Source organism: Amphiura filiformis, chromosome 8, assembly GCF_039555335.1.
Source record: "Amphiura filiformis chromosome 8, Afil_fr2py, whole genome shotgun sequence".
Lineage (NCBI taxonomy): Eukaryota > Metazoa > Echinodermata > Ophiuroidea > Amphilepidida > Amphiuridae > Amphiura > Amphiura filiformis.
Genome location: NC_092635.1, coordinates 68468952 through 68486890, shown reverse-complemented (window position 1 = coordinate 68486890; position 17939 = coordinate 68468952). Strand labels below are relative to the sequence as shown.

At 37.0% G+C, this 17939-nt stretch overlaps 1 protein-coding gene across 1 annotated transcript in view; it reads right to left on the bottom strand.

Annotated features, from left to right (window-relative positions):
- Nucleotides 1-2606: 2606 nt before the first annotated feature.
- Nucleotides 2607-17939, bottom strand: part of LOC140158412 (uncharacterized) — a 29226-nt gene continuing 13893 nt past the window's right edge. Inside the window, exons 2-14 of the mRNA XM_072181503.1 lie at nt 12767-13065; nt 12147-12406; nt 11422-11645; nt 10747-11054; nt 9845-9926; nt 9123-9247; nt 7305-7343; nt 6774-6874; nt 6099-6361; nt 5531-5612; nt 4798-4919; nt 3649-3800; nt 2607-2996 (exon numbers count right to left, since the gene is read on the bottom strand). Coding sequence (XP_072037604.1) covers nt 2658-2996; nt 3649-3800; nt 4798-4919; nt 5531-5612; nt 6099-6361; nt 6774-6874; nt 7305-7343; nt 9123-9247; nt 9845-9926; nt 10747-11054; nt 11422-11645; nt 12147-12406; nt 12767-13065 — 2396 coding nt within the window. The 3' untranslated portion in view covers nt 2607-2657. The remainder of the gene's footprint in view (nt 2997-3648; nt 3801-4797; nt 4920-5530; nt 5613-6098; nt 6362-6773; nt 6875-7304; nt 7344-9122; nt 9248-9844; nt 9927-10746; nt 11055-11421; nt 11646-12146; nt 12407-12766; nt 13066-17939) is intronic.

Genomic DNA, 17939 nt, shown 5'->3' with positions numbered 1-17939 from the left:
GTGTCTGTCCTGCATGCAGCTCCGGATTTCGTTTGGTTCCTGTCCAGTGTCCTCACACAGAAGATCTACATAGGTCTTGCTCGGTCGCCCCACACTTCTTTTGCCGTGACTGGGTTTCCACAACACTAGGTCTGACACCACCTGCCCTGTACTTCTTAAACAGTGACCAGCAAATTGTAGTCTCCTTTTCCTGATTTTATCAGTTACCTTTGGGAGTTCTCCATACAGTTCTTTATTTGTGGTATGTGTCCTCCAGCTTATATCAAGAGCTGATCTAAGTAGCCTGGTGTAACAACCGTCCAACAACTTGCGGATCTTGGTTGTCACTGTTCATGTTTCTGAACCATAGAGCAGGATGCTTATACTGTTGCTTGGAATAGCTTGACTTTAATCTGCCTTGGAAGATGGGATTTCCAGATTTTAGTGAGCTTATTACATGCCCTCCATGCCAGTGCTTTCCTTGTTTTGATGTCCTGCTCGCTGCTTTTGATCCAAGCTCCAAGATATTTGAAGTCTTTCACAACTTCCAAACTGGTTCCATCTGCAGTTCTTACATCCACAAATCCACCGATCAAACATTGCTATAATACTAATAGCTGTAGGCCCTATCTACGAAAAGTAAAACATCGGTTTCGTTCTTCTTATCACCTGAACCTACATAATTTACAACAATGGGCTATTTTTTATACAAAAATGCTTGATATACATAAAAAGTTATAGCAAAATAAGTGACCGCATCCTGCAAAAATGACAAAATAATTACCATTTTCAAAAGCTTGATGATCTTATGCAATAGCGGTTTATATAAGTCCCATAAGTTAGTTAGTTAACATAACTGGTTCAAAGTTACCAGCTTTTATATAATGTCAATTTTCTTAAAGTATTGTATTGTTTTATGATCCCAATTTTCATTACGTGGAGAGTGGCTAAACATTTCGAAGCAGAAAGACCTCTGTATAAAACCCAAATCACAGGTCATAATATTCGGCATACTAATCTTTCACCTGTTTTTAAGCACTGTGTTAACCAGTCAACAGCACAATAGAGCTTGATGCCATTGACTGGTTAAAACAAGACAAAGATTAGGAGGACGAATATATGACCTGTGATTTTGTTTTTCACAGGTCTTTTGCTTCGATTTTTTAAGATATTGTCCACGTAATGTTGCTTGTATCGCAATTTCACAATTGCCTTTTTGGGTCTTTTTCAAGCTACGGCTACTGGTACTATAGGTAAAACAAGTTAGTCTCAAAAATCAACCTCCCCCTCCAACTCAAACTCAGTCAAAATAAGCTTCAGAAAAGATTAGATGCTCGGAATTTTCAAAGCAAGCTTACATTGTTAAACTCATAATAACATGTTCGCTAATTTAAAGTGTTACTTACCCAATTCTATCAACAAATGCTATGAAAACATATTTTTAGCAACATTTTTGTAAAAACAAAATGGAGGAATTTCTCCCAGTCAATTTATCTGTGCACCACAAAACGAACGTGGCTTAGCAGTAGAGAGGTGACCGTATTTGCCAGAACGGGTTAGGGTTAATTGGTGTTCCGGCAAATGCGGCCATCGTCAGTCTCTTTGAAAATGAAATTTCACCAGTGGCGTTCTTAATAAATATTGAAAAGATACAAGTTCTAATGTGCCACACAACTTGTTACTTGCTAAACCTTTATAGTTGTGGGCTTGGTTTTAGAACTCTATTATATTTACATCCATATTATATTAGAATGGGCTATCCCCTGTTGAAATCCATACACCCCCAATGGAAGACAGACATGACTTTAATCTCCCACAGGGGGTGTAGATTTGAAATGATATACCATTCAGGTAACCCTATTTGAAATTCGCAAGATTAAGGTCATGTCTTCCATAGGGGCTGCATGGATTTCAACTGGAATAGTCCAATAAAATTCATCTTTGCAGAATGAAACTAAGACCTGAGAGAAACCAATTCATAATAATAATATTATTCACAGTATTCTGCAAGTAACTTTAGAAAAACTGTTGTTGAAAATCATTTTCAGTTTGGAATGTTATTGCTCACATAACATGATATGTATGTTCATATTCATTGCTTAAATGTGCTTTCCTTATGCCTAGCGCCTAAGGCAATTCTTTTGTGTTATTGATGAAAATAAAAACAAGTGAAGTGAATTATATGTCTTACACCTTAGGAACAACAACCACACATGCAGAACCACATAACCCCACCCCCCCCCCTTCCTTTACACACACCCCTGTGAGCTAATAACATCCATTCCACAAATTGACTGATAACATTTTGACTTTGTAGACTTGACGAAGGAGCAGGCTGGCAGAGTGTTTTCAGTCCCAGCATAACAAAATATTTTTGCCCACGGACGTTGTGACGTCCCTGGATGCTTCGGACAACCCATTTTTGAAACCGTTACTGGATTCTCTAGCGCCAATTTCAAAAATATAAAGTTTGGCTCCGAATTTGGGCATGCAAATGCCGACATATTGTGTTTTCAGTACTTGAGGCCGACATACAAAATTGTTGTTCATGTCAAGAGCCGCGTTATACTGGATCCTGTAGTGTAGCGTCAATATAAAATATATAAAATTTGGCTCTGAAGCTGGGCATTCAAAAACCCCAGTGTTTTAGGCACTCCAATTCACAAGCTCAAATAATGCTACAGATGAGTATCCTCCGTGGTAGAATTCCGATGAGATCTCAAATCTATAAACGAAATCCCAACTTCATCCTCCTCATGTAGGCTTATTTGTGATGCCTCGACCAGAGGGATAACCCCTGGTGACGGAGAACTCAACAGGTCCTCTTGAGTCAATTGTGGAGACTGCTGCGACCTCGTAGGTCTCTCAATGGACTTCCGTCTAGTTCTCCATCTAGCAAAGATGGGCGTTTTAGGAGAGAGTATTTTCCGCCATTGCTGTCTGACGTCAGTGTATCTAACACAATGGAAAGCAAATATGAAGAATCCTTGGAAGGCAATACCAATCACAAATAACGTCTGTGTGTAAGGAAAGCAAACAAGAACAAAGTGCCAATGAATCGTATTCTAAAATAATCGAGAATGTAAGATATTTTTGTGTTGCTGCTGTTGTTCAATATCTTTTCTCATCTTCCTGCAGCTTAGGGATTCTGCAAGAATCATTTGTTGAAAGGAATGTGCGGAACAACTGGGAACATATCTTCACTTGATCTTTCCCAGCAAACACATAACGTTTTACAGAAAATGTTTAAATGTCTGGTTATATAAAGGGTATAAACCCGTTTTAATAACATTCATAAAATATATTTGAAAACATGATGTTGCCAAAAATGTTGTCAACATTAACGTTTTAAAATCGCATTCATGATCTTTATACAACTCGACATTTTTGTGTTCCAGATTCATTCTAAATTGTTTCTCTCTTTGTTCTGGATTTTGATTGATTTGTGTTTGTTTGTTCGTTCGTTCGTTATACTATGTATGCAGGGTGACCAAAAAACACTACGCATTTCAAATGAAAGCGAACATTCATACGTTTGTTAGTTTTTATAGTTTGTTTTGGTATGGGTTGTCTGTTGTTATGTTTGCTTCTCTATATGTCTTTGTTTTGTCGAATGTTTGTTTTAGCTTTTACACTTTCAAAATAAACCTGATATAAACCAGTATTTACCTGTAATACATAGGATGCTGCTTCAGGCACCTCAAAGTAGTAATGATAATTCATAGCAGCAGCGGCACTAAAACCCCATGTGATGCCTAGTAATACTAATATCGCAATGGCACCACGGACTCGATTCACCAAATTGGATTTTTTGGTTCCATCTGTAATAGTTGAGTAATATATCGGTTAGCAAGGTGTTACCGTATTGGTCCATATGAGTTCTTAAGACTACGTATGGGGCAACTTACTGTCAGCAAGAGATATCTTTGTTGTTTCTTATACTGACGAACATCAATTTTGTTCAGTCGGCTATGTGCAATGTTGAACGACTCGACTCCCCAGGCCATATATTCTTTGGCAGACAAAAAGCAACCAACTGAACAATTCTTTTTAGAGCCACTATTTTTTTTTAAGTGGCTCTGAAAATAGTTATAGTGGCTCTGAAAAGAGCCCTTAAAAGGACTTTGTAACCCACTTCTGCACAGTATTCGAGGAATGTCCTTCTGATATTAAATAATTTTGATTTTTTTTTTTAGGAATCTAGATATAATACAATTTTATGGCAAATTATTAAAAACTGACATTTAACAGTCCTCGAAGCAAACTTTATAAATCTAATGATATGTACAAGTGTATGTAGCTGGGACTGGGAGCTAAATAAAGCCGACCATCATACGAAAATTATGACCTTTTGTATTGAAGATAATGTGTGTGTTTCCCAAAAGACGTAACATTTTTATTAGGTCTTTTCGCCAATTCCACCATAGAGTTCTACAGTAAAAGCGGCTAAATGATTTTCTGTAATTTTACGCAATTATTCAGCTTAAAATGATCAGAAAACCTCCTTGACAGTAGTTTCTAATATTATGTAATATGTTTTGGCAAAGAATAACCAAATTAAAATTTGACCGAATCATACATTATGGCTTTAACAGCATGTACTTGGTCGAAAGCAAACATGTCGGGCAAACCGGTTGGATTCTTAAAGTGAACTACTTTACTTTGTAAGAAGCATTTTATGTTGGCGTTCCATGCAGAATATGGTATGAAGATTGATCATTATTTTGGCATATATAAGTTAAACTTTTCGCTTTTAAAACCTTTTTCAATATCAGAGAGAAGGGGCACTATATTGCATTGCTATAATCAACGACTTACCATTTACATGTATATTGTAGATAATTTTGATAACAAACCCAAAGACCACGCTATTGAAGATAACAATTACAAGCATTGGTAACAGGAAGACAAAATAAAATGCTGAATGCGAAAGCTGGCATCTGAAAGAAAAAGAACGCGTTTATTACTATTAGTGTCTCAATTCTGCAATTAAATGCGGAGGTTTAGTTTCTCATGTAATTTCCATTTCTCAGATAAGGTAAAATGACAAAACAAGAACTGTCTTTAAAAGGGACAACGCATTTAAAAACCTGCTTCACTCCAACAAAATCCGTTGCTTTTTTGCAAAGAAACGATAAGAGCACTTTTTGCAGTAGGCCTATTTTACCGTCATATATCGTTGATTTTGACAGAATACTGAATAGTGATTCGTCTGTTTGCTAAAACCATTGTATGTATGAATCATACTCTCTACCGTCTGAATCACATGTCCATTAATTCAAGAGAATTCATGGGTAAACTGATTTTAACAACATGACGAATCGATATTTGGTATTATGCCAAACTCATAACTATTATGTATGAGTATGATTTGATAAAATCTAGTTCAAATATTTCTACCGCCTGAATCCCATTCCCATGTCCATTAATTCAAGAGAGTTCATGGGTAAACTGATTTTAACAACATGGTGAATCGCTATTCGGTGTTATGCCAAACTCATAACGGTATGTAATATGATTTGATTAAATCTGGGTATTCTAATGTACTTACGCAAAACTACAATTAACAATACTACCATCGAAGATAGACACATCTATTATCAATGGAATGGCAATTATTATGGCTGGTAATCCTGAAGTAGAAAACAAAGCATTCACAATGTTGTTATACATAAAACAAGTTACATATTACTTTGTTCATTCGTTCGTTCATTCATTCATTTCATTCCTTATCTACACAAACTCTTCAGCTTTCAGAATAATTTTCTCCCTTCGTCTCCTTTTCTCTTTTTTCTCCTTTTATTTCCTTGTTATTTTCTTTGTTACTTGATTCATTCTTTCTTTCTTTTTTTCTTTCTTTCTTTCTTTCTTTCAACCTTTCTTTCTTTCAACCTTTCTTTCAACCTTTTTTTCTTTCAACCTTTCTTTCAACCTTTCTTTCAACCTTTGTCTCTGTCTGTTGTGTCTGACGTCCTATCTGTTTGTTTTCTGCCTGTCTTTCTTTCTTGTTTACTCTGCTTTCCCTTCTTACTTCATTGAAACAAATAAATAGAGTGTGCACAAAATTCCTCCATACTTTTATCATTAAGGTAAAAGCCCCTTTATTCTCAGTAACTTACCCCATGCAACGATTCCACTTTTAACCACAAAATACGATGTATAAGTTGAAAATACTTTAACCATGTTCAAATACATATGAACACCTTCCACGCCATTCCACATCAACGATACCAGAATCAGATATACCCGTATGATATTGGCTACTCTACACCCCATTGTTGTATCGCAAAAGGCAATAGACGATAGCAGAAAGACGACGAACATCAGCAAAGTGACGCACATATTGAGAAGGATATAAGTCTGTCGACCTCTCCGTAATCGTCTGGAAAAAAAAGCAACATAATAAATATCTTTGTTGTTTCGTATACTGACGAACATCAAATAATTATAAACCGTCCCTTCTTAATTGGCTGACTATAGAGGGCGTAGTTATCATTTTGTAGCTTTTAGCACTAAGGTGAAAAGCACGAGTTATATAGGGACGGGTCACGGCTTTCTTGTATTTGTCGGTATGCAAGAATCGCGACAATACATTGCTGTTAACATGCAAGTAATATACAATAAACATTACTGAGGGAGTCGATAACATTTTATATTTTCACTGTTAACTAGTAACTAAGACTAATCTTTAGTTTTAACATATCTAAAGTTATGTTTAACTGAGCTAAATCGTAGTTGTATCAATATTGATCCTTAGTACTTACGATGACTAAGCATAATTTGAAAATACTTACGGAAAAAGTGCATAGGTAAGTATGGTAAGTATGAGACTGACGAGAGAGAATGCGTAGCCAACGTAGCTGAGAATTGATAAAGTTAGAGAGTACGGGAAACTCTGAAATACAAAAGTTACATTTGATTAAAATATGACCGAAAAATGTGCTACGTGACCAAATATAGAACCCTGCGGAACACCATAACGTATCATGGAGCACTGCATGGTAGCACTCATTGGATACAGTTATATCGTCGTTAACATTATAATGTAGGCTAAACATTATGCGCGTCAGTAATCAAAATGAACAAATCTCGAAATTACAATTCGGCTCTTCAAAAATACAATTTTACGCACAAGAAAACAAATGAAAGTCGCTCAGCTAAACGTATTTATCTTATTATAAACAAAATGGTACATCTCTAACATAATTATCACGTTTAATTGATTTCTTTACCCACGAAATAGAGATTTCTTATAGTTTCATAGGTTTCAACTTTGTCGACAACAAACCCTTTCAAAGTAAATTATTTTATGATTTACTACTTACAAAAAACTCAAGTGGATCCGGCGGCAGAGGAGGAGTTGTCTGAAAAGAACAAACATATATTTTTGTTGATATTTTGTATATATCGTACGGATGCGATCTTGAATAAATATTTTTAATAGGGTTTACCATTACTGATGACGATGTGGACAGAAGCGCCAACTCTCAACATTTTGGTTTGCCAGAAACAAATCACGCATAGATGCGCCAATTTTCGGCATTCAGTTACACAACAATAATTTGACAGAGGCAAAATGGACATAAGATAACTCAAATCGGCATTCTGGTTTGCTGGAAAGAAGATAAAACAGAAGCGCCAATTTTCATCATTTTGGTTTGCCACAAACAAGTTGCACAGTAGCGCCAAATTTCGGCATTCAATTATACAAAATAATTTCACAGAGGCAGGCAAAGTGGACATAGACAGACTCAAATCGGCATTATGTTTTGTGAGAGAGGAGATGTACACAGAAAGCGCCAAGTTTTAGCACTTTGGTTTGCCAGAAACAAGTCACGCACATAAGCGCCAAATTTCGGCATTCGGTTATACAATAATAACTCGACAGAGGCAAAGTGGACATACTCAAATTGACATCTGTTTTGCTAGAAAGAAGTTGTGGACAGAAGCGCCAAGTTTCATCATTTTGGTTTGCCACAAACAAGTTGCACAGTAGCGCCAAATTTCGGCATTCAATTATACAAAAATAATTTCACAGAGGCAGGCAAAGTGGACATAGACAGACTCAAATCGGCATTATGTTTTGTGAGAGAGGAGATGTACACAGAAAGCGCCAAGTTTTAGCACTTTGGTTTGCCAGAAACGCACATAGGCGCCAAATTTCGGCATTCGGTTATACAATAATAACTCGACAGAGGCAAAGTGGACATACTCAAATTGACATCTGTTTTGCTAGAAAGAAGTTGTGGACAGAAGCGCCAAGTTTCAGCATTTTGGTTTACCACAAACAAGTTGTACAGAAGCGCCAAATTTCGGCATTCAGTGATACAATAATAATTCGACAGAATACAGAAGCAAGGTAGACATAGAATGACTCAAATCAGCATCTGTTTTGCTAGAAAGAAGTTATGGACAGACGCTCCGAGTTTCAGCTTTTTGATTTGCCAGAAACAAGTTGCACAGAAGCGGCAAATTTCAGCATTCAATTATACAAACATAATTTGAAAGACGCAAGGTGGACAAAGAATGACTCAAATCGGCATTTCGGTTTTGCTAGAAAGACAATATGACCAGAAGCTCCACGTGTCAGTATGTTGGTTTCGTATACAAGTAACGCATAGAAGCATCAAATTTCGGCATTCATTTTGTCGGCATTTTCTTGGGCAAGAAACATGTTGATCATAGGAACGCCGCATCTGTACACTGAGTTTCATCGAAGACATGATGACCAACAGAAATGACAAAGTTCGAACATTGTGGTTAACTAGTTACAATGTAGGCAAACAAGTAAAAGACTTTGGCATTCTGGATTATGTTAAATTTTGGTTGGGTACAATTACATGGCTGCTAAATCGGCTTCTAATTTGTCCGAAATAGCTTAGGATTTAGTTTTGGTTAAAATAAGGTGGGCTCAAGAGCACTAGATTTCGATACACACTGTCTATCTAGACTCATGTTAGAGACAGACGGAACTGCCTTTTCGTTATGTTTGCCTCGGGTTGGGCACAAGAGCGAAACCTTTGGCATATGGATTGTTCAGAGCGCCTAATTCTAAGATTCTATACTTTTCTTGAGATAAACATTTTGGATTGTAACAATTTCCTTATTTGTATACCTTCTGTACACTGACTGATCATACTTACAGGCTCCGGTGTAGGCAGTAGGTCTACAATCAACGCCAGAATCTCTAACCCAACGCAAAGACATGTCGTATAATTCTCATTGGTGTAATTCAATTGACAGGAGTCGGGATACCAGTCAAGTTCAACTATATTGACAAAGAAGGTTATTATTGATATCAAGCGATTAATGATGGCCGCATTAATTACAAATATTATGGAATATTGCTATATTGATATGACTTTGCGGCACTGTTCATTCTACGACTTTCAAAAGAGCAAAATGTCAATGAATTTACCAGCGATGTGTCGAAAAGTGAATCAGGTGTTTTTTACCCGGGCTTTCTAAAACTTTTTTGTCCAGATTGTTGCTTGAGATATTAATCTTGGTGCTATATTAAGAAATTTGATCTCAACGATGAGCGCATGAGTCTTTGGCGCAATTTATACCAAAATTAATCACGTTACCCCAAACTTCTGATCGATGCTCACATCCATGGGGACAGATCCAGAGGTAGACCACCAAAACGATGGCTAGATTGCATCAAGGCTGACTGCACCAAATTAAACCCGAAGTCTGTGGTGGAGGCTAGTCACCAATCCATAAACAGACAGAAATGGAGGACCATCGTGAAACAGATGCCACCACTCAACCCCATGTTGGAGTGAACGGCATAGGTCAGGTAGGTCAATCTTAAATTGAACACCAATTAACCCAATATCATCAAAGTATTGATTAAACAAACCTGTTCTGAAGGGACTTCTCCAAGCCAAGGAATCGTTCCTTTTTAAGCTTCCAGTCGCGCAATGTTCTCCAAACCAGTTAGTCTAAAAGGATATTGGATAAAAACGTTTCATATTTAAAAAATAACAGGAACCAACAAAATACAACATTTTATGTACGTTATTGTATCTAAGATGAATTGTGGTGAAATCTGCGCTAAAATTTTGTAACATGGTGGACAAAATAAACACGAATGCTTTAATTATTAAAGTACCGTGTCTACTAAAGCTTAAATTATAGTATAAAGGTCTCAATGTGTACGATCTTATAATACCGTAGAATTTAGAAGCATATGCCTCTAAATTGTTTTTGACGAAAGAGACGAAAAACATTGGAGCTTGAATAACTGTATTACTGATAAAGGCAGCTGCAGTGTGCAAAATATATTGTAAAACCAATCTATTGTAATGTTTTTATGGAGAGTGTCTGCCATTCGTCTCTTTTGTCAAAAAACAAAAAACAAAAACAACAACAAACAAACAAACAAGGGCGCTCATTTAGGGGTATATATGCTTGTAGACGGAATTATACGGTATAAAAGTGGTTATTATTTGCGACAGCGAACCTGGTGAAAAATCATGTTTATGTATATTCCCGTCGATCATACCACTGTTTTTGCATGAAAAGTGGATAATTTTGATTCAAACCGATGTGATGGAGATGGTACATTATGGATTTAAATTATGAACATTATCGTCTGCAATTGACGTTTTTGGTAAATCCCATAAGCCTTTGCGAGTACACCGTTTATCGAACATCGTTACTGCGCATTGCAAGTCGGCGTGACGTAAAATGACGAGTTCTCAGGTGTACTCGCAAAGGCTTATGGGATATACCGAAAAGGTCAATTCTGTTTTTAATTACCTCATTGTTCGATTCTTTTCCCAGCATTGAATGATAGTAAGTGATATAGAAATATGAAGACTCGCTATGCTGGACTAATTCACCATCTTTATACACTTGTATATACACAATGACATCATTACTAGATGGCTTAAAAGTAGACACAGTGTTGATCCGGAAAAACTTGTTGGTAAAATAGACAATGGTGCCGATACGAACAGTGCTGACGGGAATGGCTTCGATTTCAAGACGTTGACGATCACTCGGTGACGAAGAGTTTTGTGGCGGCTCTGTTGTATTATTATCCTGCCTGATTGATGGTAGACTTTCTGTATATTATAGGACAGCGAGTGAATATTAGTGTTATCTCAGTATGGGTGTTCCGCAGGGTTCTATATTTGGTCACATAGCATTGCAGATCTACGCATGCTACATTAGTATATAGGCTCGTGATTTCTTTTGATTAGTTCCTATGGAGATCCGTGCAAGTCGTTGTAGAACATTGATACGGTAATACTAAGTAATGAATAAATTTATCACTAGTAAAAAGTGCATTTATGAATATAAACCTGTTTTTCCGATTTCACTCTCGACCCATGCGACGATAATGTGCTTGTGGCACACGTTTAATACAAAACTACATTTTGCTTGTTTTGTGTGACAAAGTATAATAATGCATTTAATCTATTTACTAACCTAGAAAGTCTCCCAAGTTTGGGAAGTGTATTTTAGCGACAGTGTCTTGGTGGTCTCCTTCTTTGTTGGCAGGGGACTCAAATACCAAATCAATAGGTCCTTCAAAATGTCCAGTAGTCTCTTGTTGGATATCGACAACTACGTTCCTGCCACTTAACTGTATTGAGATATCGGCCCCTTGGAGATCGGCGTGAGCCACGAATACCTGTAGATTTTTGCCGAGACTGTATGTTTCAAACATTATACAAAATAGAGCATTAGACGGGAAGTGTGTTTTTGTTTCGTTTGGGAGGGGCCTAAAATATAACAAACAAAACGAGTTATACATATACATTGTTTCCATAGCATTTGGGTTGGTAAATTTTGTTTATTGTTCCTGACAATAAATTGGAATGCCGACAAATCAATTTAGAATGCCGAAAATGGCACATGCGTTTAAACCTGTTTTCTGATCAATTATTATAATGACTTACGAGGACACATAGTACTTGTAACATAATACTTACATAGTGCATTGAACCATTCTTGTTCCTGGTACACAATAATGACAACATTCGGCACTCTTTACCACAGTTTATGTTTTAGGCATTATAGCTCATCACGAGTCTTTTGTTTAAAAAAAAAACATAGCACGCCAGTGCCATTTTTCGGCATTCTGATTTGTTATGACACTACCAGCCCATCTTTTTTAAGGGAATGCTTTTGAAATAACTTATAAGACCTACCTCAAGCAAGCTGGTCCAGCCATCTCCAGAATACTAAAATCAATATTTAACAAAGTATCGACCATTTTAATAATCTCATTCCCAAAGTCAAGTGTCAAACTGAGAACATCATCTACACCTGCTGCTATTACTACGTCTAGGATAGATGCGGTTACCTCCACGTCCGGCGTTTGTAAAGTTTCAACATTTTCTGATAAGAGTTTATTTGTGCGTTTTAAAGGTAGAATTATTGTGGAGAGATTGGCAAACCGATCTTCGATCTAGAAATAAATAAATAACAATAACAATCATTAGCTTACGAGTAATTTTATAAGATATTGACATTATGAAAGCATTTGTAGCTCAGTTATAGTTTATGACCGAAACGGGCAACATATCGCCTGCTCAGAGCCAGAAGTGGTTAAGTGCAATAGCTGCCATGTGTATCTGCAATGTGTAGATGAGTACAATATACTGTGTGTAAATTGACAAATGTTCACAGGGCAGCTATTGCACTTACTCACTTTTGGCACTGAGCAGTCGATACGGTAGACTAAATCCATCAGTCGTCTACACTACGCATGTATTGACGAATGATGGCAGCAGTCTAGTCGATACGGTATGTTTGCACCATGTCTTACCAGGTCTCTTATGGCATCAATGATCTCCTGTCTGATTTCCTGCAGCTCATTGGTGACATTGGATGTAAACCTGCAATACTTTGTGGTAGGTTCGCCCCACCTGGCATCTTCACTTAATCTGTTATCCCGTAATAATTTAAGTTGCCTTGGAGGATAACACGGTCTATAGGCGTATACTTGTATGTCGCCATCAAACCAGTCACCATTTGGACACGGATGATAGGCATATTCGCCCGCTAGTGTGTAATTCCATTGATATCGGCCCGTATTGTCCTCCGTACTCACTGGATTGCACACATCTGTGGGAAGATTTGGAAAAGAAAAGAATAGGTTTAATTTAGCCTACTGAGACACAAGGGGCCAGTTTGTGGAGACATGACTTGTCAGGGTACTTGTATATTGTATACCTGCCATGCCAATATAAGGCCCCATGTCACAGGGGAAATTGCTCAAAGTGGTCAAAAATTGTGAAAATAGTACAAAGTTACTCAAAGTTTCTCAAATTTGCTTAAAACTTCCTCGAAATCGGATGGTACTGGTCTAACTTGTATTAAAATAGTTTTTTTCATGAAGATAAGTCCTAACTCCCAATCATACCCCATCCCTTAATAGCTATACAGTTGGGACTCCCAACTGTATAGCTATTAACGTATGAACGTTTGGACAGTATTTATTGTGGGACATTAGAGCACATCAGACATATCGAATTGCATTCTGAATACGAATAATGTCCTTCTGATATCAAATAATTTTATTTTTTGAAATTCGCAATGTAATACACATTTTATGGCAAATGATTAAAAATTGATATTTTTGATATTTAACAGTACTCGAAGTAAACTTTATAAATCCGACGATCAATTGAACATTTTGACCTTTCGTATTGAAGATATGGATTTTTTTCCCAAAAAAAATCCATATCTTCAATATGAAAGGTCAAAATTTTCAAATGATCGTCGGCTTTTCCTCCCAGCTACATACACTTTAAGAATATATCATTAGATTTATATAATTTACTTCGAGGACTGTTATATATCAAAATGTGAAAAATATCACATTTTAATAATTTGTCATAAAATTTGTATTATATCATGAATTTCAAAAAATGAAAATTATTTGATACCAGAAAGACATTCTTCGTATTCAGAATGCAATTTGATATGTCTGATGTGCTCTCATGTCCCACAAAAAATACTGTCGAAACGCTCAAAAACGCTCATTCCACAGATCCCTTAAACTTGTATAATAATATACTAAATTAGTATCCTCTTCTTGTGCTTCTTGTCAAATGTCTTGTCGAATGTCGATATCTGAAATATGCTCCCAATTTAGCAAAAACCATCGGTGCTCCAATAATAACATCGCCTGATCTTTGTGTATTGTGTTTCAAATGTCTAAAACCTATTTTTGTAGTTCAATTGCACGACTGATTATGAATCGTATCAAAGAACAGTGTCTTATCATAGCTTATCATATTTGCTTACTACGATTTTTTGCTATCTTTAGAAATCTAACATTGACACAGGAGATAACCTAATACTGGGCTCAAACAACATTACAAATGTGGCATCTCTCTCACTAGGAGGAATGTTGTTTGTCTTCGAGATGCTGTATTTAGAAGCATGTTCTATTATAGGCCTTCAAACACAAGACTAATAATATGGTTCTATCTCGGGTACATGGCCACAATTCACGCGTTCGGCAATGTGCTGCTGTCAAACGCCCAGATCTCGCAAATAGGAACACCTATAATTTAGACACCAAATCCTGGGCACCAAATGCTACCCACTGTCCGCGATTTGATTACCGTGACTCGGTTCAAGTAGGCCTATTTGGTAATTAGCCTCATTAAAAAAACAAAGATTATAATTTATTCCGTTTTCACAAAAGGGGGTATCAAGCAAATCTGGTTCCACAATAGGCCATGTCACTCATGTCAATCAAATTCGGAATTTAACAAAGGGGTTACAACATTCAGCGTATAGTCGTAATGTATTCCATTTTTATTGAGATGTTTCAAGCATCCGAGCACTTGTCTTGTCCTGTCTTTGTGTCTAGCAAGTCCAATCCTACACCACAATTCGCCATACTGCATTTTAGAAACGCTGGCTGTTAGAATAAGAAAATTTTTAATTGTAATTATTGCACAGGTCACGGCGACCCTGTGACCTTTCCGGAAAAAGCCGAGTGGTAGGTTTTTCAAATAAATATTTTCTGTGTAAAAACTGCACCATCAGATAGGTAATGGAATATATGAATATTAACTGTACATCTATCACAACAATTTTTGATAACAACTTGCGTCACAATTGATCTAGTATAGAAGGTAGAGAATTTATTTCAATCTTATATACGCCATTTTTTTTTTTGAATTAGGTGAAAATTAATTCTGTAAAAACTGTAATTTTTTAATGTAATTTTCACATTAGACCCGACAAAAGATTACCGTTTTGATGTTATGATAATCTAATCTTTTGATTTCGTAAATAAAATTAGGGGTCTAATGTGGATTTAGGATGCAAACTGGAACAATCCAATGCCTTGTCAAAAGCATTTGCCTTAAAATGGAGTTCGGATGCACTTCGTAATACAACTTCCGCCACTGCGGGAAACCACATGCACAGCAGAGCACGTGGCCGATATCAAAATCGATTTTATGTATTGTGTATGTAGGCCTATTCATAGGACCCTCCCTCGTATTAATTGTCTCTATGCGCTTGAGAATTCAACAATATAAATAATGGTAGCTTTATTATAATACACATTAATGTTTTATGCAGATGAAATTCCAAAATATGATGTAGTAATGAAGTTGCGATTTATTAATAGGCCTATTATATGTTTAAATTTTCACGATGTCACTATCAAGTCCTTCGTGGTCGAGGGTCTAAGGCGCTGGTCATATGCATGGTATACGTAATAGCGGCGCAATGCAGCGTGGGTTCGAGCCCCGCCTCTGCCAAATTGAATTTCCTTCTTTTTTTAAATTTCATATTTAATATGTTAGGGAAATGTGGCTGGGAGAATGTATGTATGGCGAAGAGTGGTGTGGTCCAATCCCTAATGCAGCCGATACATGGTTCAATTTCATTGGGCAATATCAAAGACCCTAGATACAAAATATAGGCCTACCATTGTTCGGACATTGAACGATCGGATATACACAAGACGCGGATTATGATCGGCCACAACGCATAAGAAACGAACGGAAATCGGACCCCAAATCCCACCCAAATCTTATGCCGGCCTGGTGATTTTGCCACCCCGGGAGGGGGGGGGGGCACTCCAACTTTGGAAGGTGACGCGCATGTAGGGCTGTTAAGACCCCCTTTTAAGCATCGCTGTCACCCAAAGACCTCATATTTTTGAACACATGCTCTGTTACCCAAAGACCCCTTATTTCTCAGTTCCATCTGTCACCCAAAGATCACAACGGATGAAACATTTTTGTGTACGGCGATGTACATTGACCCAGTCCGTAAGTGTGACAGAGGCATGATCATGTATAGACGAATCTCACGAGCCAAGTCATGGTCAGGATTTGGTCGGCCATGACTGGGTCCCCGCTGCACCATACAGGTGTTGTGACTGCCCAATTGGGTGAATTAAGGCCGCTTAAAACTCGATGATATATTGTATTGTGTTGTTAACTTTCATCATTCTTTTGTCTACGTGTATAGCACGGGTGATGGAATGCAGTTTAGAATACCCGCCAAGGCTGAATCATTTCACATTTTGGGTGAATTGTAGCCGACGGGGACCCAATTATGGCTGCCATTGAGGTGTAGGAATGCGTGAAATGAGATTCGTCTATACAATGGTAGATTTTGTATCTAGGGTCTTTGGTATTGTCCAATAAAATTGAACGTGTATATATAGGCCGCATAACAATAGGACTTACAAAATCAGTTACAAAAACCTCTGTTATGCAATATGAAGGATCAAACCAAACAAATGTTCTAATTCTGTACTGTAGATACCAGGTTTTACTAGTTTGCCAATAAAAACGGTTCAAAAGTGGAGAAAAATGGCAAAATGTGGGTTTTTTTTGGTGATAGGTGTTCAAAAAGTATAAAAAAAAGATGATGGGGGGGGGGGTGATTTGGACCACTTTTTACCAAAAATCTGCGCAAGAGCGCCGTTTGTGATTTGTTCAAATGTATCTTAACTATCAAAAAGACAATGTGAAATCAGTCTACGATTCTTGGCACTAGTAATAACAGTATTGTAGAATAAATATCGGGCCTACCGGAAATAATTATTATCATTTTTGATAGGTGTGATCTTATTTGTTTTCATTATCATTTTCATGTTACTGACATTGAATGGACGCTATACTCCGCCAAAATGTTTTGTCAAAAGGGACCATTCACAAACACTTGTTAAGGGGGGAGGCTAATTTACATTTTTTAGGGCACCCCTTTTGGACCTCAAATTATTTCCAGGCCCCCTTTTGGTCAGGAAAACTGTATACGTCAAACCCAAAGAAATGAGTATAAACTCTCGTTCTACAAGAAAAATTAAGGTGATTTTTTTCAAAGGCTGAGGGATAGAAATTTGCAAGGCCCTTTTGCATCAGCCCCCACTCCCGTTACGAATGTTTGTGAACAGTCCCTAGATCTGGATAGATGTTCATATCTCATATCTGCCCTCAGAAGTAATAGTACAGTAGGCTTATAATATTCTCTAAATGTATACACCGAGTGGAAAGAGTGGAAAAAGGAGTGAGAGAGTAAATGGAGGACAACCCCTTTAAGCTTTTGAGTGGACAAATTTCACTCTAGCAATCTTGTCCAAAATCCTTGCAAACTGATGGGTACCAATCATTTTGATTACAGCCTGATACATTCTACCAATAATTATGTATCGAGCAGGCTAAAAGGCCAAGGGAAAATGTTTTACCCTTTCTATTGTTCAGTCAACATTGTAAAAATAAACTTGTGTTACAATGCAAGCCAAAGGCTATAAGGCCAAGGAAACCAATGTGGATCTGTAATGATTTTGCAATTTAAAAAAAACCCTTTTTTACACAAAAAATGCTACTTCAAATGGAGACTTCCATTTTATTTCATCAACGTTTTGGCAATTCTTATTCTAAAAGTATATAGATTGGAAAATAATATACATTCTAAATTTTAAAAAAATAGTAAAAATTACTTAAGGGGTGGGGTAT